Source organism: Pseudopipra pipra, chromosome 8, assembly GCF_036250125.1.
Source record: "Pseudopipra pipra isolate bDixPip1 chromosome 8, bDixPip1.hap1, whole genome shotgun sequence".
NCBI lineage: Eukaryota > Metazoa > Chordata > Aves > Passeriformes > Pipridae > Pseudopipra > Pseudopipra pipra.
The window spans coordinates 25,020,968-25,043,888 of NC_087556.1; the positions used below are offsets into that span (position 1 = coordinate 25,020,968).

Below are 22,921 nucleotides of genomic sequence, written 5' to 3' on the forward strand. Positions count from 1 at the left end.
CCCTGCTTTCCCTTCAAGCCCCGGAGCCGACAGGAAATCCATTCTCCTCTTGTGAGAGACAGGAGATGAATTTTCCACAATAGCTCTCATAGCAAGGCAGAAAATAGACAGAAACAATAGAAACCTCTAACTCAAACAATAGGAGCTGCTGAAGAGCAGCTCAGCAGAAGCTTGGCATCACCCAAGTCCTAAGTAAGATGGAGTGGAAAGAAGCCAAGGACCTGTTAGCTGTCTTGCTAACACACTCACATGTAAGTTTGCATTAAACCTGGAAGCACTCTCCCCTTTCAGAGAACAGGCAGAAAAACTTGAAATATGTGGATTAAAATGAAATTATATTGCATTATGGAGTGGCCCCCAAAAAGTTTTCCATAGCCGTTCAAGTCCCTAGGATCTCAAGCTGCAGTGCCATGGGTCACCTCTCCACCCCCTGGCAGCTCCTCTGAGATGGGGACAGGGGACTGCCATGCTGCCTTACTGCAAGTTGGTGGAAGTGGATGGGGGCAGAGACCCTCCTCCTCCATCTGAGAGCTTGCTGCCTCATATTCAAGGAAAGCACAGCAGAATATCTTAGTTAGTAGTGTTGCACAGGTAAGGCTCAGCAAACCAGACATCTGAGACTCTGCTTTATGTGTGTGTGTACCTATGATACCTGTAAGACTACCCCTGCATGTTAAAAGAACACTGTTATAAAGACTTTAATTCATATTTTAATCTAAAAAGTAAGATGTGACTTGATAAAGAAAATTTTATCTGATCTCTCCTGGGCTTTTTTAATCTTTAAGCTACTTTTTGACTGGCTCTGAACTGCTAAAATACTGTTCATCTCTGTATAAGTCAGGAACTCAAAATGACTCCAAATAAAAGTTAAAATCATTTACTTGTTGCTCTGGCTCAGAGTGATGCAGGACAGAATAATCAAAAATTAAAAATAAATCTGAAATTTGCACATAAAATCCAGCTAAGAATTAGGACAGGGAATGCATTTCCTTTTAAATGCCCTGCTAGCAACCACCTCTCCAAAGGAGAACACTGCCTGCAGTAAGAATGTCTCTGAAATTTCTAGGAGTCCTCCTCAGCCAGTGTGCGCCTTAGAGTCACTGTCCCCATTTCTCCCAAGGTTGGCAGAATAAATGTCAAAAATGCTTTCCATGCACTGACCACCACTGAAATGCAGCACCTTTGACAAAATTACACATGGTCACATCCTAATTTTGCCGATCCTGGTCTCAATTTACACAGCTGGAACATGACTGGATGGATCTGAAGGTCACTGCAGTGCTGGCTGTGTTAGGATGTATCCATTATCTCTGCTTCAGCACACGATCTCTGAACAAAACAGTTTCTCCTCCAGCCCAGAGCAAAACAAAAAGAGCAAAGCTGGAATATACACCACTGGGAGAAAAAAGAACCTGCTCTCATCACCATGGACAAAAACCTACTGAAAAACAACCTACTGAAGCCTTTTTCCTCAGCTTCCTCTTTCCCAAAACACAGCACGGGAAAGGGGAGGGGAAAAAAAACAAACCCAACACACCAAACCAAAACCAAAAAGCAGACATAAGCACCTGGGATGCAGTTCATCGGCAGATCTCCTTCCCCACTGCAGCCCGCGAGTGGCAGAAACAGAGGCGAACAAAGTCCCAGCCGGCATTGGCGAGAGGTTATTCCCCATCCTCCTGCATTGTGCAAAATGGGGAGGCTCCTGCCTGCCGGCACCCCTCACCTGCCCCAGGTATCTGGGCGGTGCTGGGTTGGCTGCCCGCGCCCTCTCCGACTGAACCTCTCCCTTCCCGCAGCCCTCCTGACTCACACATGGCACCAGGCTCGGCTGGGGCTCACTCCCCCAGCTGCCTCTTTGCTGGAGGAACAGCCCCCAGCAAACTTCAGGCTGGGAGAGACTGGGACTTCTCTGGGAAACTGGGAGCCTTGCCCAGAGATTAAGCAGTCAGGCAAAGCTCTCCCAGTGGGGATCAGCTCACCCCACTCCCACCCACTGTTGCCGGCAGGAGCAAGGCGACACAGCTCTGGAGCCAAAAACAGGGCTGAACTCGCACTATCTGCAGGGATCTCTGTTGTCCTGTATTTGCTGCCTGAACTTAAAACACCTCAGCAGGCACACTGTATGCTCCTGTTGCCTTGGGGCCAAGGACAGAGAAAGTCCCAGAGACCCCTCTAAGATGGTGCCAAAGTGTTTCTCTTCTCAGGGGGAAAGGAGGTCGGAAAGCAGGTCATTGGGGCACAGTGGGGCCAGGCAGGGGCTGGATGACATCCACCATGCTGGCATCCCTTTCAGTGCCCTGGCACGCAGCCACCAAGCTATGCTGGCAGCATATGCCCCAAAACAGATTGCTTCCTCTTTCTTTGCCCTAATCAAGGGAGGAGGAAAACCTGAGTGGGAAAGAAAGGAAGAGAGAAGGTGCCTCTCTCTCAGAGACTCCCAAGCACTGGAGGCAGGGACTGGAGCCAGGCTGGGATGTTGCTCCTGCAGCTGCCTGACCAAGATGGTAGATTAGCCTGCACTGACCCCTCTGGTCCCCCTGGATAGGACTTAGCTTCCCAAGGGTAAGGAAAACCAGGTACACAAAGCAGTATCCTCGAGCAAGATGTCTCCCTCTCCAGGCAGCAGGGAAACTGCAGAGCGAGCACCCAGCAAGGATTTTCTCCTTCCAACACATCCCATGCAAAAAACTCCTGTTTGTCCACTGGGAGTCAAAAGTAGCTTGAAATTCAGGCAGGAATCAAGCTGGAATCTGGATGGGAAGTGCAAGGGGCTGCCATCATCAATGCCCAGCCCTCCATGACATGGAAAGCCCAAGCCTCTCTCCAAGGCAAGGGTCTGCAGCCCAGCATGACATGATGATTTCAGGCCATGCAGTCCATTTTCCCCAGGGCTGCACTTTGGAAGGCACAGTGGAGCAAGAAGAGCTGACATCCCTCCAACTTCAGCTTTGTCTCCAGATGGCTCTCCCACTTAGTGCCAAGAGAAATGAAAAACAATGCAAGCCCTGGAGTCCTGGGTCAACCACTGCACAACTGTTAATCTCAGAGCTGTATTACCCTGTCTCTGCCACTTGAATTGCCACTGTGCTCTCCAGAAGCTCAGTAGACCAGTCTTCTCCTTCCAGTTGAAATTCTTTCATTAATTAACTCTTCAATAGTCTCCTTCAAAAAAAAAAAAAATTCATACCACAAGCTGTCAAAATCCTCTCTGACCATGCCATAAACAGGATTTTTTATGTGGTTTTCCTCTGCCCAACCTCCCCTGATGCAGACTTTTCCAGTGAAATGGGAAATCAGAGAGAAGAAAGAAAAACCTCATAGGCAGAAGATAAAATGAGGAAAGGAGACAAAAATATCAGTTTTGCCCTCTTAGTACGGTTAAAAAAAAAAAATCACATAAAAATTGAACGCATGGAAGTGAGTTTCAAAAAGTGAAACAAAACTACAAAATTGTCCACAGGACATCTTTTACAGGACTACCTGGCACTGTTTATCATTTCCTTGCACCTCTTCATGGCAATGAAAGCAATAGAGTTCTTACTTGTGTAAGAGGGAAGTAGGGGTAAATATATATGAAGAAAGAAATTGATAAAAACAAGATAAAGGTGTCTAGAGAAAAGAAAAACTGTACTTCCCTGCTGTTGAACCCAGTATGGTCTCTCCTTGGGGAGCAAGGCTCTGAACTCCATTACACTTTTCTTGGTTTTATAGGTAAAACGTTTCCAACACAGTTAAACACTATTATTTCAGGAGAGCACCATGGCATTGGTGACAAACAGGAGTCACAGGATGGCCTATGTCAACTTCCTAAACCAGGCAAACCCCTGGCACTGAGAACCCAGCATGCAGAGTCACTCCAGCTTGGCTGAATCAGGCCCCTAATCAGCAAGCAAGACCATAACATCTTCATAAAGTAGGATTTAAGTACAAACATCTGCCCTGCCGTTTTTTAATTAAGGGAGTTTATGGGTAGGTATTCGTTTCCGTAATCCACGTCTCCAGCTGCAGAAGTGCCACACGTATTCTAATTATGGCAGCTAGTTTATTTAACGGAGTTTGACATTGTTTGACATTTAGCTGAGTCACCTTGTTCCCGGGTAAAGCAACAAGGGCTGCTCTGCAGTTCAACAAGAAAGAGGCAGAGATTCGATATCAAAAGTAGAACATATATCACAGAAATTTTAAATTAAACACAGCTGAGGTCTATTCTGTTCTGGCAGCTTCTCTTTCTTTGGGACAGTAAGTCAACCCAAATGATTTCCAGATACAACTCTTCCCCTCAAGGACATGTGGCAGTACCATCTCCCTCATGTTCCTGGAGGGTGGGAAGGGTAGGAAGTGTTGTAATGGGCATATGGGGTTTATCTCACCGTCCCCAAATATCACGCACACGTGTATGAGGACACCCATCACTCAGATCTGCACAAAGACTGAGCAGCAGACAGTCGCCTGCGGTCAGCCAACATTTTTCTAGAATATAATAAAACAAATGGGCCACTGGCAGTCAATACTGGGGAATAACTGCTACCTGCAGACAGAGATTTTGCTACAGCACCTTGCATGAAGCCATCTGCACTCCTTTACAGTGCTTTCAAGGATCTCAAAATGCTTTCCAGCAAGAAAGGCAGGCCAGCTGTATCCGTTCTTATCACACAGAGGTTTCACAAAATGACTTGTCTATGAGTTTATTGGTGACACAGCTGGAAAGAGAGTCTACTCTTGGAATACTCTCCTCATCCCAGGTTGGAAATGGAGGGCAACACCACCTTCCTCTGGCTGTAGAGGGTCTGGATGCAGAGAACACTGCAGAGAGGAAACCCTGATCCTGGGACTGCCTTCCACGAGGTCGATGGAGGCTGCCAGGAGGCTGTTCTGCCCTGCTGCAGCTACGATGCTTCTGTCATGTATTTGTGCTGCTGGTTTCCAAGTCCCTGTTTCCCTACTAGTCCTGGAGCTGTGCTCACCACACATCTGGAGCAGCTGCTTTGCCTGCAAACAGCACTGGGGACCGCAGCGTGCTCCTGGAGAGGACTAAGCCCTTTTATCCCAGCTTCTCTTCACAGACCTTAAGGGAAGAGCTTTTTTATAGCTAAAGACAGAATAGACCTTTTAACAGGCTGAAAATACTCCATGTATCCTGGTAGGCAGTGCAGCAAGCCAAACTTTAAGCCAACAGCCAGAGTCGTGCAGTCAGACAATGGAGAGCTGGCCAGAGCGTGCACTTCCAAGAGCACGCTGCGGTCTGGCTCCTCTCCCCATGCTATCCCTGCAGCCACTGCTGGAAGAAGCTGTGTAGAAGTGTGTGCTGTTACCCTGAGGACAGGATATCCAGCACGTCCAGGCCCTCTCCGAAAGCTGTCAAAGGGACAGTGGTTCAGCCCAAAAAGATATTTACTTATCTTTTTGGCCAGCATTGCAGAAATCCCTAACCTTCCTTCAGTTTCCTTTATAACCCAGTGGCAACTCTAATTATTCATTCCTTATTACACAATAACAGTGTCTGCAGAGCCACAGAATCTAGAAATGACAGAGACTGACTCTGGTCTTCAGTGGCCTCCCAATTAGTGGCCTGAGCTTGGGCTGCCTGTTTGGGCCCCACAGACACAGCCTCCCAGAAGACATCAAACCCCTTTGTGGGGCAGGGCACAAGCCAACCTGAATCTGAACAGCTGATGTAAGATCTCCTGAGAGCCCCAAACACCGTGCCAGTTATTTTAGGAGAAGGTGGAGGTCTGGTATCACAAGACTGGATGTGTGAGCTCCCAGGGAAAAGGCATTTATAAGAGCGGTCACAAAAAGCACTAGCTGGGGAACTGCAGTCACCAACTGCTCTCACCCATCTTATTTAGGGCTTTCCCCACAGCATTACCTGGTAGAAAAGGAATGATTCTTTGCTTGGGGTCTTTCTGGCCTCCTTCAATAGGGAACTTGTCCAGAAGCTGCATCTGCAAAGGAAGCACAACAAACATCTTAGGGGGAGAACATGGACTGGCTGCATAGGGATGAGGAGAACTCTTGGTTTGTGTGTGGTTTAAAACAAAAGCGACTGCAGGAATTACTCTGCCTCATTGCAGGGGAGCCTATACATAAAAAGGTATGAAACAGTTCACTCCAAGAAAGGGAGGGCAAGTTTTTGGCAGCACAGAGGAGCTGGGACAGGGCCCAGGCTGACATCTGAGCCTGGCCTTGCTGCTGTTCTAAAATTAGGCTCCCATTCTTTGTTACAAAACACATGCCTTGTCTCTATCCACAGACTGCCTGTGCTGGTGGAGACACAGGTTTTACCTGACCATGTGACAGACCACCCGCCCCACTAAAAATGCTGTTCAAGCAACCAGATTAAAGTGTATTTAATTAAACACCTGCTCTGCTCTTCTGGTAAGACACTGCCCATTGCCTTGGTCCAGCATGAAAGAGCGCTCCTGTTTTCCCAGGGAGACAGAGATGGAGTTTTGAGGAATATCTTCCACTGCAGTCCCTACATGGAGGACAGCAACAGAGAAAAGACAGCAGGGAGGGAGGCCTCAGAGAGCAGAGCATCCCAGAGAACAGCAGCCCCACGAATGGTCAGAAAGCACAGCTCAAGGTGAGTGTGCTCTCAGCCCATGACAAGCACCCTTCAGCACATGGTTATGGAGCACCTGAGCCAGAGTTTCGCCCACATCAGCTAAGATCTTGCACTACCACCTTCCAAATCCAGCCCACCACAACCACCTGTTTCTAATGTACCCCTAAGAGCTGTCCAGGCTCAGGATCCTGTTTTACTGCAGAGCTGCAGCCAGCTTTCAACCTGAGGAGCTCAAAGGGGTATTGATGGCTATTACCTAGTGTGCATGCTGGAGCAGACAGCTGACCACCAGTGACTTCCTAGGGAAACAAACCTAGGAAAGCTGCATACTGATCTGACATTCCTAAATGAGCCCTACAATATCTTTTTGGGTGATGAGACTGGAGGGACTAGTGCCACTGAGGGACCAGCTGAAAGGCCAGGCACAACCTCAGACTGCAGATGCACCTGCTACAATGGCATTTTCATGGACCTGCCCAAAAGACACCAACTCCAGCCCTGAAAACTGCCCCCCCTATTCACCCTCTGCAATCTTTTGCTCTCATTTAGCACATGGTGCCACCAAGATAAGTACCCAAATTTTGACATTCTATTTCACTTCCCCCACATGTCAGATGTATGATGCAATGCCCTATGCCCCCTCCCTACACAGAAGCCCCAGCTGCTTTGGACAGGGGTAACTCCAAAACTCCCCCCAGCCCTGGGGCTCCTTCCCAACAGACCAGGAGAGATGTCTTTCAATGCACAGTCCACAGCCCCTGTGGCCTCTGAAGAAGGTAAGGAAAGAAAAGCAAGCAGTCATCTTACTTGCCCTTGCAGAACCCCTATCTCCTCACCTGAACTGGATCTACAGGTCAACAGAAATACCCAAAGTGGCAGCAAAAGCTGGGGGAGGCGGAAGGATGCTCATCAACCAGCATTTAATCTCATCAGTGCTATATGTCCAACAGCGAGGATGTGCGAGTTAACAGTGGTTTTGCTAGCTCGACAGATTTCCTTCTAAAAATATTTTTTTGCTAACTTGGGGAAAAAGCAGCCAGAATTTTTTTTTTATTATTATTTTTTACTGTTTTTGTTTTAAGCACACAGAATCCTTTTCCTCTTGCACCGCACAGAACATCTCCAGAGTTTTCACCATATGGCACAGCAAACCAAAGATCAAGAGCAAACTCGGGAGCAGAAGAAACATCTGTGCGGGAGAAGTAGTTAAAAGATCCCACATGTTTCCCCATCAGGGAGTCAGCCTGGTAAATAAATAGACCATAGCTTTGCGGATTGCTAGCTAACTTACTTTTCTGCCTACAGAGACATGTTTTTTATTGAAAATGGGAAATTTTGTTTTCTTGTAGGTAGAGCTCTGGGTGTCTGAGGTCAGGCACGGGCAGGAGTTTTGTTCAAAGAAGGAAAAAAAAAAAAAAGGAGGGGGAGGGAATCCCCACCAACTGACTTGAAGTTTCACTGTTGTTACACTTTTAGCCAGGAAGGCAATTCTCACTTTACTACAGGGTGACTGATTCAAGCTGGAACCGATACAGTCAAATTCCCATGGTTATTCTTGGAGTTAGATTAGCTTGGCTAATACAAGCCTTTTTAACCACATCAAGAGACTCACAACATGTATAACTGAGTGCTATTTATCTAAAGGGTGGATATCAGCAAAATAGATACAATAAACTGCAGCTGGAAGAGTTTGGCTAAACTTGCCTAGACTACACTTTCCACCCCAGCTCTCGCCCCCATTGGGAAGGTCTGGATGGCAGGGAGCTGGGGGAGACAGAGGCACTAAGGAGGCCATCAACACAATTCATGGGGACACAGCCTGTCCCAATGAAAAGTCCCCAGGAAGTATAGAAGATTTCTCATCTTCTTCAACATATGCGCCAATATCCCAGTGGGAAACATGTACATGTTTGTGCAAAACTGAAGGTGAGGCATAAAGTTGCTGCTCCTTTAAAAATCCACACAAGGCTGGGCACCCATGGAAAAGGGTGAGGTTGGGCATCCATGGAGCAGTGTGATGGTCCCTCTCCAAATCCCTGACCACAGACCACTTGCTGCTGGCTTGTAGATTGGTCTCTGGACCAATGAGTTGGGTCTGGAATTTGTGCTGCACAGGGAGACAGGCTGTTGATGGGCAGCTGCACAGGACATTCAGGAGGAAACTACTGGCTGAATCTCTGGGAAGACACGGGAAACACAACAGACCTAAAAGAACCCGAGCAAGGATGTAACAGCAGCCCAGTAATAATGCCCTTGCCTCTCTGCCCAACTGTCCTCATAAATGCCTCAAAAAACATTCCTGGTATGGCAACGTCCATACAGATGAGTATGAACAGCATGGAGAACCTGCCACACAGACTGGAATGCAATGGCTGCCCCTCAATTCTATCATGCTAGAAACCCTTCAGGATGTTACAGCCAAATGAAACGCATCAGAAGCACAGAGCCTTCCTCAGTACTTCCCTGCACCCAGTTCTGGCATTCAAAGCCAATGAAATTTAGAGCTAAAATCCTAGGAAAGGATTCTGTATCCTCCCACCCACAGAGAAGGATTCAAAGTGGAAGACGAGGAAGAGATGGATTTGGGGAAAAAAACCAAAAAACAGATCAACGGACCTGAATGAAATATCCCAGATCTCCAGAGGTGATGGGGGGTCCTGAGCCAACGTCCACTCAGATTAGTTCTTATGATTATAACACAAAGACTAATAAACAGATTTTCAGTTCACTTAATTAGATGTCTGCAGACCATTTGAAAGTCAAGAACTCTTTTGTCTGTGACAAATGTTTTTCCATTAAAGGAAATTATTCTTGTTATTATTGCAAATACACATATGATTGATGAAAAAAAACTCTTCACTTAACGCCCTAGGTTATTCTGCTTAGATATGGGCAGTTTCCACAAGTTGTTGCTCACATCTTTGATATATGACAATAAACTTAGAGACAAAGTCTGCTGAATGAGAATAGTTCTGTCACCTGGAGTAAAACCATCCCAGCATGAAGGCAAACAGAAGACTGGATGCAGAGTTCCAAAAGACTGAATTAGGGTTGTACCCGGCTTTGGGCAGGCAAGAAAATGCATTTTGGCAAACCTAGAGGAGCTCAGTTAATCTGCTTACAACTGCTAATATGTGAATCTCACCATGGAGGAGCCTCCAATTGCATGACTGGTGTGAAGAGCAGGAAAGAAACCTGTTACCATGTCCCTGTATCACAGGGTGGAGGATCCGTTTGGAAACAGGGAGGGTATATGGAAACCGGGAAGTGAGCTTCCCATACATTCAGCCAGCATGTCTGGAGTCAGGCTGAACAAACACATCCCACTCCTGCTTCTGGCACAACAGATGCCTGTCCACAAATAACTCAGCATGAAAATCACCTCTCCAGGCTTTATCTCTTTGAGCTTCTCTGCGTTTGCCAACAGCTTTCCTACCTAAGTCCTGCACGGAGTCCTGTCTTCTGCTCCAAGCAGCTTCCTTCTTGCTTCTGAACTAAACTCATTTAGAAGACCTGCTATAAACCTTGTGGTCCAGATTATGACTTTTTTACAGCGGTCAGCAAATGATTGGTGCAGTTAATCAATTAAAAATCAAGGGAATTATGTGAGTTGCTGCTTATTAAATTAGAGCAGACTCAGAGCACTGGCCCTCTCCGCTCCTTTCTATTTGCCCATAATCATGACATTACTGGACTTGCACAAATGAATAGGAAGATTTCAGGAGATCAACTCAGCCACTTCCCTGTGCGTCTTCCTTCTCATCCCTCCTGCTGCAGGCCACCTCCCCAAGATTGCCAATACACTGTGAAGAAAGGGACGCTCCTGCTCATAAGAAGTGTTTGGGCCCAGCGATTGCCAGCTGGTGGCACCTGTGGTCACTTCACATCAGTTCTGCTGTGAAAATAGGATTCCACCCTGTCAGCCTTGTAATGGTAACACCTGGTTAAAAATCTTAACAAAGAGTGACAACCACCCTTTGGGATGCTACGAGTAGCATCTCTGAGGATAAGAAGCCAAGCATCTCCTTGATAATTATTTACTTATTAAATTTTACTTATCTTGGTTAAATTTCCATAAAACAACATTTCTTTATGTTGTAGATATAAGGACTTACAACACCTGACACTAAGGGTGACTTCTCTTTAGCAGCAGAGGCTTTTACTCTGCTACAAATGAACCAGTGCAGGGGACATCAACATATAAACTGCTCAGTGGCTTGACCCTGTGGCATTTGCCAGCAGGAACTTTGTTCCTCATTTGGTCTTGAGGTTTTGGAAGTTTGTAGCCAAATCCAACTCCCTGAAATTAATCCACTGAGACAGTTACCTGACTTCCATGTATGCCTTACACCACAGACTCTAGCTGGGTCCCTGCTGGGCTGTTAGTTCCTCCCCTTCCTTCCTTGCAGCAGTTTTAACTCCTACAGTCAGAAGAGTGAAGTTCTCAATACCTCTTAAAATGAGCAAATGAGGACACCCACATAATCTCTTAACAGAGTGGATACCTTTCTGGTTCCTTTTCAAGTAGATGTAGGTCTGCCATGTGCACAGATAAAATCAAAGCTCCACAGGAGGTCACCACTGCAATCATGGGAGATTTATTTTAACACACAAAGACCCTGAGGATGACTTTCACCCAAATGACTTACTTTGGCCAGCAAAACAATATCCACAATTGTAAAATGATGGACTCTGACCTTCTGCAGAGAGAGATGAGGCCTTGCTGCCTTTCCAGTGTCTAATTTATTTGTGTCCCAGAGAAACAGCGAATGAAAATCAAGAAACCAAGAGCAGCAGATTTTTTTGAAAGGTGCCCCCAGAAAATCGAGTGAGTTTGCCACTTTACTCTTGGTCACTCAAGTGGTCCCAAGACTACAACTCTTCCCGTACTGAAAACCATATTAGCTTCTCTTTTTCCAAGTGCTCATCAGAAAATGCATTTTTCATTTGAAATGAGGCAAGCTGACAATAACTTTAATTTAGCCACTGCTGGACTTGAAAAGTAAAGTACATGCGGCCAGTCAGGCATCAGGCACATGGTGACCCCAGCTCCCGGTGATCCCTTCTCACAAGGCTGATCTGAGCTCAGAGTCCTAAGCTGGAAGAAAGGGCCACAGCCAACGGGAGATGAGGAAGAGGAGAGGAGGCATCTGTATGCGTATGGGGTTGTGTGCATACTTTAAGAGTCTGCCAAAGAAACTGGAAGAAAAGCAAAGATACTACAGGGATCTGAAACTAGTGATGATGGAACTCACACCCTCAGCAGGAGGGGTTAAGGGCATCTGCAAGTCAGAAAAGGCTGAAAGTCCCTAAGGCAGATGATGAAAGTTTAAATGAGAAGGGAAAGTAAGATACCAGAATAGGAGTTATTAATTAAAACCCTGAGGAGCTGCAGCAATTTCCTTTCATTTTGAAGCTGAAAACCAGCTGTGCTGCTCACTGACAGAAGTGATGGTTACAGCATCATCAGCTATATTTTGAATTATAAACCATGTGATCTGCAAGAAAAGGATGGCCAGAATTGATTTGAATTCTGTCATCTGCCAGAGTTTTCCCACAGATAAATCTCTGGTCCTGTCTCTGCTTTTACACCTGTAAAATGTGAGACAGATCTCAGGTAGGTGGCATGAGATTTAAAAAGAGATCCTGCTCTGCATCAAAGGTTCAGAGCAGGAGTCAGAGACTGAATTCAGAGAAACTGTACTCATCTAAAACCAGCAGGACAGAAAGAAATAGAAGTAGTATTATCGGGGGTTTCAGATCTGCATATCCTCTCATTTGTGGTTTGTCCATCTGTAGCATATTCCCCTGGTTAACCATAGCATTCAAGGGGGTCTTTCACTTAAGCCATTTTCCAGAAAATGGATCTCATGCTATTAAGTAATGTATCATCAGTTAAATATCAGCAGGTGAAAACAAGCAAGAGAGTGGAGAATATGAGAGCCCATTTCCACAGATTCACCTTCTATCTACTGGTCTAGAGAAAGATCACTTCTTCAATGGTTTGATTTCAGGATGGGTTTTCTGCTAAGGTTAATCAGCGGAACATCCATGATGTGAGTGGAAGGACCTGATTTACTCCAGTTCAGGACCATACCTGCTGAGATCAATGACAGAAGGACAGGCATGACAGGGATTGAACCTGCTGCCCTTGGGGTAGATCCCTTCTCAGGATACAGCTGTTAGAGAATTTCCTCTAGAACGGGCATCACACTGACCTTCTTTTTATTCCTCCTCTGTTTCACCCTTTCAAAGGAACAACAAACCAATCCACTCTCACAGACACAAGACAGCAGGAGGTCTGCTAACTCCCACCCCTTCAAAATTGGCCAGAGCAGAGCTATTCCTGAGCATAACATCAACTAGTAAAACTTTGCAAAAGACTTGAAGATCTTTTGGTGAGGACATGGAACATTACAGCCCATCTGTTTAGTCACTCACATGTATAATTGACATCTTCCACAGCAGAAGGAGGTGCAACTTCATCTCTTCCTAAAGCAGTAACGGGTTCCACAAGGCAACAGGAATAATTATATCAGTCAGTCAGTGATACTGGCTCTCTTCTGATGTTACATGATGCCACAGCATGCAAGAGCAGTGCATTAACTCAATCCCTGAGAAGCAGCAGCAACTGTTTTCCTTTTATTTTGAAGGGAAAAAAAATTACAGCAAAAATCATCCGTATAACTGGCTGACAGGCCTGACAATTACAGCATTATAGGATATGTTCTGAATTAAATATAGTGCGACCCGTGAGAAAGTCAAACAAAAGCAGGAAAATGCATATAAAATAAAGAGAACAGACAATTACAGCATGGTGTAATCCCCAAAGGGAAAAGGCCTTTCTCAGGTCTGAAAATTTCCACCAGAAATCTTGGAAATCTTACAAATCTCTCAGTATCCAACTAATGCAGCCAGGGGAAAAGAAGTGGGGAGCAGAGTCTGGGGATCTTTCCCCAACACAATCCATCAAAACAGGGAATGCTGAGACATTTGGTATTTTTCATAGAGAAATGCAGCTTTCTCTAAAGGCTCCACAGAACGAGCCCAACATTTGTGGCTAACACAGACTGCCAAAACATTCGGAGGTGCTGGTCTGGGATGATAGAGGCACTTGGTGTATCTCTGAAGAGCTTCTCAGAAAGACCACACTGTCCTTTCACAGAGCAGCTATTGAAGTCTCCTGCCAGAAGCATTTTCTTTCCTCAGCACTAATTAGACTGGCCTCATCCAACTTAACCACACTGGAAGATGCTTGGACAAAGGCTACTTCATACTTTTCCATCTGACCATGGTGATTATATGTCCCCTGTTGCTCTGGTATCTACAGTGGATTTGTCCCAACATCATCCCTGGGAAGTAAGGCCATACCACAATGCCTGTTTTAGAGAGGCACAGAGAGATGAATGCTGCAGTTATGTGGCACCGCAGGGTCGTGCAGACAGATGTCAGAGCCATGTTGATGCCATGCCCCATCAGGTCATTCAGCCTCTGAGAAAGGCCTCTGAGAAAGGCTCATAATTTTGTGATGGGGTGCAAGCATTTTGCCATTTTTTTTGCCAGAGCTGGCACATCCAGAGCCAGCCCAGGTGCTCAGGCTGCACGACCTGGCCATGTCCTAAAAGGCTCGCTGCAGGTCACAGTAAAAATCCTGACTGGGAAGAAGAGCTAACATCAACAGAAGAGCATCTTTCCTTACATCCCACAACTTTTTACCCATACAAAAACCACAGGCTTTACGTGTTCCTTCAGACTGCACATAAGCATCAAGAGACCAACATGCTCCAGTGACAGACACCGCACCAATAATCCCAATTGCCCTTGGACACCAAGGGGAGTGGGACTAAGCTCTGGCCTTCAGACAGCAACAGAACTGCATCTGACAGCACTGTCAGAGCAGAAGTTCCAGTTTTAAGCACAACGGCAGCTCCAAGAGCTTCACTGAAAGGGAGCAAAGCACCAAGGTCACTTCCATTCATCACCACTCCCTACATCACCCGGGAATTTTAAAAAATATTTACCTTCCATCTTTCTTTAAATTTCAAGCCTTTCAAGCCAATGACTGAAATACAGCGTAGCCATAGTGAGATTTTAAGGTTTATGCATGGGCTAACCTTACTGAGCCACTCCAAAGGCCTCACATTGCAAAGGCTGCAAGTACCTAAATTCTGCCCTGAACTGGAGCAAGCAGGAGCAGCTCAGCCCAGCACAAAGGCTGGATGGGTTGGTGGGAGGCTGTGGGGCTTCAAACCCTCTCATCCTTCAGAAACACTTGGTAGCAGTGTCGAACACTGCATTGGAGCTGCAAGCAGGGTGCTGGAGGGAGCATCCTAAAAGCAGCATAAGGCCATTAGCAGGGTGCTGCTATTAATTGCACCCTTGCTGTTCACAAAAACAAAACACCACATATTGTCAGCATGATGTATAAGCTGGTTTGGTTTTGCCTCTGTTTTGTTCAGATTATCCAGGGAACAAAACTCCTAATGTGCTCCACAACAAGATGGAATCTTGAGGGTTCTTCATTTAAGGATCCCCTTGTGTGCCAGCATGACTCCTCCTGGGTTCAGGCAGCCCCAAAAGTAATGGGGGTGTTAAGGGCTGGAAAATCACATCTGTCATGCAGTGCCCTCTTCTGTATTTCCTTACTCCTTTCTCATAAAAAGGTAAGAGTTTATTTCATCAGTGTTTTAGGCAGGGACTACTCAGCCAGCCAGATCCCATCTTTGTAAACTGATTTTGTTTGAACCAGTGCAAAGTCTGGCACATGCTCTGAAACCTGATTTATACACTGGATGGCCATTGAACTTGCACCCATAGAATATATCCTTAGAGAGTCATCTGTTGCTCACACAGTGGTGACCATGGTTTTAACTAAACCTTGTTAAAAACACGCCCTTACTTAAATTGGTAGAGTTTTGCGAGTCTGCAAGACTCTCCCCTACTTACACTGCTATGACAGAGATGAGATTTTAGCTCCAAATGTATGAAACTTAATCCTGTTTTTATAATCTACATCTTCTCTACAGCCTGTTAGCTCTGCTTGATATATTGTCCCCTGGAAACCACGAGTAACTTCAATATTGAAAACAGAAACAATAGCTCTGAACACAATGGCACATTTTACTTCAGAAACTCCATCTGAAATGGTATCTACTCATCTCCATAGGACACTTCTTGTAGCTCTGGGGAGAAGGGGAGAGCAACTGCCCAGCTCAGTACAATGAAGAAACTGTGCCAAGCACAACACAACCACAGGTTTTAACTCCATGCTGGGAGGAGACTGCTTTGTCTTCTTTTCTCCCTCTCTCCCTACCTCCAAACCCCGAGATGTTTTGCCTGAGTATCTGGTTCCAAACACATGTGTATCTCGTCTTTGGAGGATTTAGAAAGGAGTATAGACAACAAATCCCACCACCTGAGCAGGCAGAAAGAGCTGCACATGTAACAGATACCTTGCTCCAGGCCTCCAGGGAGGTAAGCAAGCAGGACAGGCGGTTTCCAACAGTTCAGAGCCAGCTGCCAGCCCCAGCTGCCATGGACCCTTCAGCTCAGGCACTGCCCTGCCTCGGGTGCCATGCCGGCATCTCCCCAGGATGCTCATCTGGCATGTAGGGACAGCAAAGGTGTTCCATGTATAGGAAGGACAGACTTCAAGCATTGGTTGCTCAGTTGTGCTTGCAATGCAGGAAGGAAAGTATTTACATGCTAGAATACAATGTAAGAACAAACCTAGGCTTGCAACAATCTGTCCTTACCAGTGCCTACTGCAATGGCATCTCAGAGACTGGTTTTTCTCTGTAGATTTATTTCTAGGCAGGGGAGGTAAAGTCCACAGGTATCAGAAAAGCTGTTTTAATGAGATCCCATCATTAGCACAACCACACAACACAGACACCTTTGCTGCACATTCAAACCCATGACAGCTCCTTCCAATCCCTGCCCCAACATGCAGCATGGACAACGTTCTCCCTTTAAAAATGAAAGGGGAATTCAGGTATCATCTGAGTTCAAAAAGCCCATGCCAGAAGGAGGATCCCAGGGGACCTGCAGAGCTGTCCCAAAGGGCCTTGTAGATGGACCAAACCATGACACAAGACTGCACTGGAAGGAGGGACAACACATCCTGCAGGACAAACACGACCCAGAACCCTAAGAAGGGAGGCTGGGACTGGAACCTTATTTTTGTAAGTACAAGTCTGCCTGAGGAGCTTTGTTAATTTAATTGAGAATGAAAGCAAACCCTGGGAAAGTAGACTGGTTTGGCCGGCGGCCACGGCGGCTGCACGTGTGTTGCTCAGTGCTGGGTGGGCACTCCAAGTGTTTACAGGGCCTCTGTGTTACACTCCACATGCTCCAGTGTTACTCCAGGATTTTCATTCAGATAATAATCATCCATCTCCGGACACGTCGCTTGTGGACCAGATGGTATTCTGTGGATTATACCAACTAATCACATGTAATATTTGGCAGGGTATTAAAAGCATTGATGGAGGTCTTTGACAACAGAGGGGGTTATTTTGGTCTTTTTTAATCTCAGTAGCTTTTAAGTGGTGCAGGCACATTGTCAAGAAATACTGTTGGGGCTGTGACTTTTCCAAACTTGCAAATGATAAAACTGCTACAAGTTGTGAGGGACAAATAGCACATGGAATCAGATGCTTGTATCCAGGAGGAAAGGCACTCCTTCCAGCTCCATCCTCCCATCAGGAGGTTTCCAGCCTGTATCCCTGCCTGGTGGCATTTGCAAGACCTGACAGTGAGACCACAGTCAGCAGTACCAGGTGCAAGAGGTACCCAGTACACTGTTACCTACCACAGGCAGCACAGGGCTGCCTTGAAAGCCAGAGCTGCTGTGCCTGTCCCTGTCAGGGCAGCAGCTTCCTGAGCTTTAAGGCAAGGGGAACTGCAGAGCCACATGGGTTGAACACCAGCACCCATTTCTCCATAGGCAGTTAGCTACATGTCCACCTTGCCAGTGAGCATCCAAGCCTGTTCTCCTCTGGCAGATGCTCTTCCAATAACAGGAGGAGCAGTGCAGTGCCAGAAACAGTTTGTACATAACTAGGCACGTACTCGGTTGTAAAATGAAAACACAAGTGTTCTCCAGCCTGCCTGGCCACACATGTAATCCACTGTGGCCAGCTGAACGATACACACCGGTTATATGATGCAAGATATGCTTGGGTGATGCAAGGAAAGGGAGCTGGGGAAAGCAAGCTGCAGGAAATCAACAGCCACAACAACTCATCCCATCCAGCAGCTCCTTCCCAAACATTTCTGAGGCAAAGAAACTGCTTTGATGGTCAGGCTGATGTCCATCCAGGACAAGAACATTGAGGATGCAGATTTCTATGCCTTTCCACATCTTGTGATTAGGTTTAGAAGCTGGATGGGGCAGATAGACAGGGCAAACAAGCATGACAGTCATTTGTGCCCTGCTGGGCACTGTGCAGGCATCCAGGGCTATTTCTGATCCTCCCTGTGGATTTGCTTTTGTCTATTCTGTCCTACTCTCCACCACACAAAGCCACAATAAAGAGACATCAGAAGGATGCCCAGATTGTGGAAACATCCTCACAAAATGTGTTGGAAAGTCTAAGTCTAACCAACAAGCTGCAGGTACCACACAGCTCTCTTCTGCCCTAGCCCCTGGCTCAGGTGGGGAATTAACATTTCACAGACTTTTCCTAAAATCACATGATAATGGTGTTGGACAGAAAACATCCAAGAAGAGAGTAACTTGCATCAAAGAGATTCAGGCCACATCCAGGTCCTGAAATTCCCTTATGAGCAGCAGTCAAGCTGTGTGATGGCATTGCAGTATCAGACCTGGCTGCTGGTTTTGTAAGGCCACCCAGTTCTTGTGTTCTCTGTAGGTTCTTTATCTGATCTGCCTTTAAGCACCTCAGCTATGGCTGTAAGCGATCAGGTCTAGAGAGCTGCCACTGCACCTGCCATCTGCACAACCTAGCACTAAAAGTTTTATTAAATAAATTTTAAAAAACAAATAAACAAAACACAAACAAAAACCCAAACAAACAAACAAAACCCCCCACCAAAACAAGAAAGAATTGAAAAGAGAAGGAGGTGGAAGGAGGAAAGACACATCAATTGCTCTCTACCAGGACACAAGCAACTTCAAAAATTAGGTTCCAGGTATCACCTTACTGAGAGTTAGAAAAATTTCAGAGCACAGAATGGTCTGTTTTCCATCAGAAAGCAAGACATCAGCCTCATGAAAGCACAGCTCCTGCTAACCTTCCTTCATTATCAAACACAGAGAGAAAAGGCATGGGAGGGCAGCAACTACACTCCTATGGCCAGCACAGCAAGCTGCTCTTTGCCAGGAACTCAGATGGAAAGTTATCATGCTTAATTAGGGCTTCCTTTGGGGGGAAACCTTGGCTCAAGTAACTGAACAAATAAATTGCACTACCAGACACACACATACACACAAATAACCTATTTTCTTCCTCCAGGTGCAGACAATTGTTTCTAGCCCTTCATCTGGGGCTGGTGCATGTCTCTCCATGAGGTCAGATGCAGGAGAACATCACACTGGCCAGAAATGGAAAAAAAATGAGAGTGGCTTAAGAACAGAAATAAAACTCATAAGAAGTTTTCTCCACCCGAACAGGTGCAGAGATGTGATTATATGTGCTTCAACACACAGGCTTTCAACACAGCCTGAATGCAGATCCAATGTGGTTAAGGAAACTTTGAAATCTCACCCCTGCTTTGAACCTTGCAGATTAGTATCAACCTGGAGAAGGATTTGAAGCTGGAGGAAGATGCTCGTGTTTCGGAAGCAAGTGCCAGCAGGTGAAGGGGCAGGCAAAGGGGCTGTTCTCCATTACAAGAGGAATTGAATTGCAAGTGCAGCTTCAGAAGGCGATCCCCTTGCCTGGATGTGGAACAGCATTAAACACTGCAAGCACAACAGAGCCTTGAAAATGAAAACAAATTTCCCTTCTCAGCCATACTGAGGCATGCAGCAAGGCAAACCACCAGACAGCTTCACTTGCCTTTCTGTTAAAACTGAGCAAAGGAATAGGATTCATACATCAATGCTCCTGCTGACAGATGGGCTGACACTGTAATAGTATCTCATCTACTTAAAAGCATCTCTCAAATGTCAAAGGTAGAAAAAGAACTCCAGACTTTATATTCTGACTCTGAATGTGTCCCTCGAGGTATTGCTTCCATATTTGAACCATGCAGAAAGAACCTATTTCTATCATCAGATAGGAACATAGAGAAAGAAGGAAAAACTAAGATGAGGAAAAGATACTGCTGGGGGCTTATGGGGTTGATTCTCAGCAGAATGCTGATTTGCAGGAGTCTGACAGTTCCAGGACACATGCAGGTGCCCTGTGTGCCTGCAAGCAGATGAAAAAAACAATGAAAATACTCCAAAAACCAAGAGAAAGAGCCAATTTCTGCAAAATCAGTGATTTCTGGGATGCAGAGGCCCCCTTTTCCATGTCTTGGCACTTCATGCAAAGGCAACTTTTCTTCATGATGCCACTGGATTTTCAGGCACAACCAAATTCCCTTCCCAGGGAAACCTCTTACATTTATCTCCTAACTGGTTAAGTCTCCAGGAGCTATTATGGTGTCAGTGAGCACAGAGCTCACTCACAGCAGTGAGTATACAAGGATTAGGTAGTTTGCAGCAAACTACAAACTGGCTTATATTCTTTAATAGAGAGGTGATCAAACACTGGAACTGGCTACCTAGGAGTTGTAGGTATGCCCCAAGTTCCTCAGTATTTAAGAGGCCATTAACAATGCCATTAACTTGCTTTAACTTTTGGTTAGCCCAAAGTGCTCAGGCAGCTCCACTACATTGTCATTGTACGTCCCTTTCAACTGAAATACTCTATTCTAATACTGACCGCCTGTAGGATGGACATACAGCAAGAATTTCCCTATTTCTGGTGTTCAAGATTATGACAATCTCACAAGATGAGAATTTTCTGTTAACTTTTACTGTCCTTGGATCAGAACCCAATTCCCAGGACTGAAGCTAAAACTCCACGTGAGAACAAAATGATCAGTCTCAGTTTCGACATGACTGCAGTCACCACTGCATCTGGATACCTGACAGCCACATATTAATTTATCCTCTCAAAATCCATGGGAGACGAATGCTCTTTCAGAACAGGGAATCCAAAGCACAAATCTCTAAAACCCAGCTCTTCTGCTTTAGTCAGGGCAGGGAAAAAAATACAGTGTTCTTTTTTGCAGCTCTTGTGCAAGAAACCACCCTAAGAAAATTAGACAGAAGGCCAATATACATTATGTGCCTTTAGACTAGGAACTACAGTTTGCACCAGCAGGAGTATGAGACAACACTCGCCACCCCCATGGAGAAAAACAGCCCCCCGTGCTGGCGGGCTGGAGCACATGGAAGCAGTGACTGTAACCTTCCCTGCACCAAGCTCTGGCTGCTGATCTCCCAAAGGCAGGGACACAGCCAGTGTCCAGCACAAGTGACACAATGCTGAAGTCTCCCTTTCCAGTTGCCCCATACACAGGTAAAATGCTGCTGGCAATGTAATGCATTTATCTCAAGAGAGCTCTCAAGCTTAATTAATCACGATGAACAAAGGGATTATGTCTTTCAACTTATATTCAATCAAGGCTTGTGGCTTCTCATGCCTTTTCTAGCCCCTAACACCACAGAGATGTACCTCTGTTCAAAGCTGGTATGTGCTACTGAAATACAAACAAATTAACACGAGGGAAGGAAAGGGTTAGTTTTCCATTCTGAATATTGACTTACTTGAGAGCCTGATGTATTTGAAATCAATTTTTAAAAATATATTTAAAGGGCTCTCTTTTATAGAGGGACTTTGTTATGATGTGGAAAATTCACAGCTCCCAACATCAAGCCATGGGTGGAGGGAGTCTGGAGTATGAATTAAAAATAATGTGGTTGTTTGCAGAAATTAGCGGCACCGATTTAAATCCACACTCCCCTCCCTCCTCAAATAATCACCCTGTGAACAGAGGTGGTTTATGGAGCCCTCTGGAAAATGTTCCTCATGGCCTCCATTCCGAACCCGAAATAAAATACATTACATCGCAGCAAATACTTCACCAGGGTGCTGCTCCCTCTTCCCCCCAACCCACGCTCCCATTTGTTGCTAATTAAATGAAACAGCAGGTGCTTAGACCACAAGCACAGCAGGGCTGGAGCGAGTGAGTGCAGTGATTAAAACCCCCTGGAATGTCTTCTTGGAGAGCTGCGTCTTTCCAGGGACTGGACTGTAAGAGGAAAGACGAGATTAGAGGCAAGGGCTGGGTCAGTCTTTGGCTGCGAGCACCACAATCAGAGGGTGCTTTCGAAGGACAATGGATCATTAGAAACAAGAGGTTTCTGGGGAAGATGCTGGCCCTTCTCGGCTTTGCCTCAGCACCTTTCCAGCATCCTCACTACAGGGTGCATACAACGCAGGGTGCTCTGCCTTTCTCTCCCAGTTGAGACCCACCATGCCAGTGCAGAGCAGCTTCCCCCATATCAAGGTATGTGTGGGTACCTCAAATCTTCAGGCAATGATTAGCAAAGCAGTCCCCAAGGCAAGAAGCCATCCCAGCCTAACCCTGTGTGAGGCCAGGGAATGAATATGCCACAAGCCATGGTGTCAGAGCTAGCTGTGGAAATTATAGGCTACGTCCAAACTCATGACAAACCAGGTCATGCTAATCAGCTGTTCCTAATTGCCACCCAGAGCAAATGGGTGCAAGCCCAGACAACAATTTTTTAACAGTAACTCATTCTTTGGGACATGTCCTTACACCATGACTCCTGACATTCATTTACCTGCTCACCTCTGTGCTGGAATCTCATCCACAGGTACTCTGGGGAACACAGCATGAACAGAACCCACTCTATTTCCTTCACATGAAAAAAAAAAAAAAATGACCCTTGCTGCCACCAGTGCCATCACCAAGTCTCACCTCCTGACACCAAAAGTCAAGAAAAAACAAAAGGCAAATGCTATTCTGTTATTAACAGGGGATAGACAGTGCTGTAAGAAATGGAGAGACGTGGAGCAAGGGGCATTTACGGGCAGCCGCTGATGAGCAGCCCATCAAAGCAGCTCTCCCCTGAGGCCTCCTTGTTTCACCCCAGCAAAGTCCTTCCCCTGCTCGCCCACGTGCTCCATCAACAGCCAGGTCTCCCTCCCATTCCAGCATGCCAGTCTCACTCTGGTGGCTTCCCATGGAGATAAGCTGGGATGACTTTAAACACCCAAAGGACACCAGCGAGTACCAACTAAGGGAACCCTAAACAGTTACCAACTGCAGTAACATGGTACAAGCCTGGAAATAAACTCCTCA

At 46.0% G+C, this 22,921-nt stretch overlaps 1 protein-coding gene across 3 annotated transcripts in view; it reads right to left on the reverse strand.

Moving 5' to 3' along the window:
- SH3PXD2A (SH3 and PX domains 2A) overlaps positions 1-22,921 on the reverse strand; it is a 260,811-nt gene that overhangs the window by 181,375 nt on the left and 56,515 nt on the right. For all 3 annotated transcript variants that reach the window (XM_064663221.1, XM_064663220.1, XM_064663222.1), the window contains exon 3: positions 5,873-5,948. In XM_064663221.1, coding sequence (XP_064519291.1) covers positions 5,873-5,948 — 76 coding nt within the window. The remainder of the gene's footprint in view (positions 1-5,872; positions 5,949-22,921) is intronic.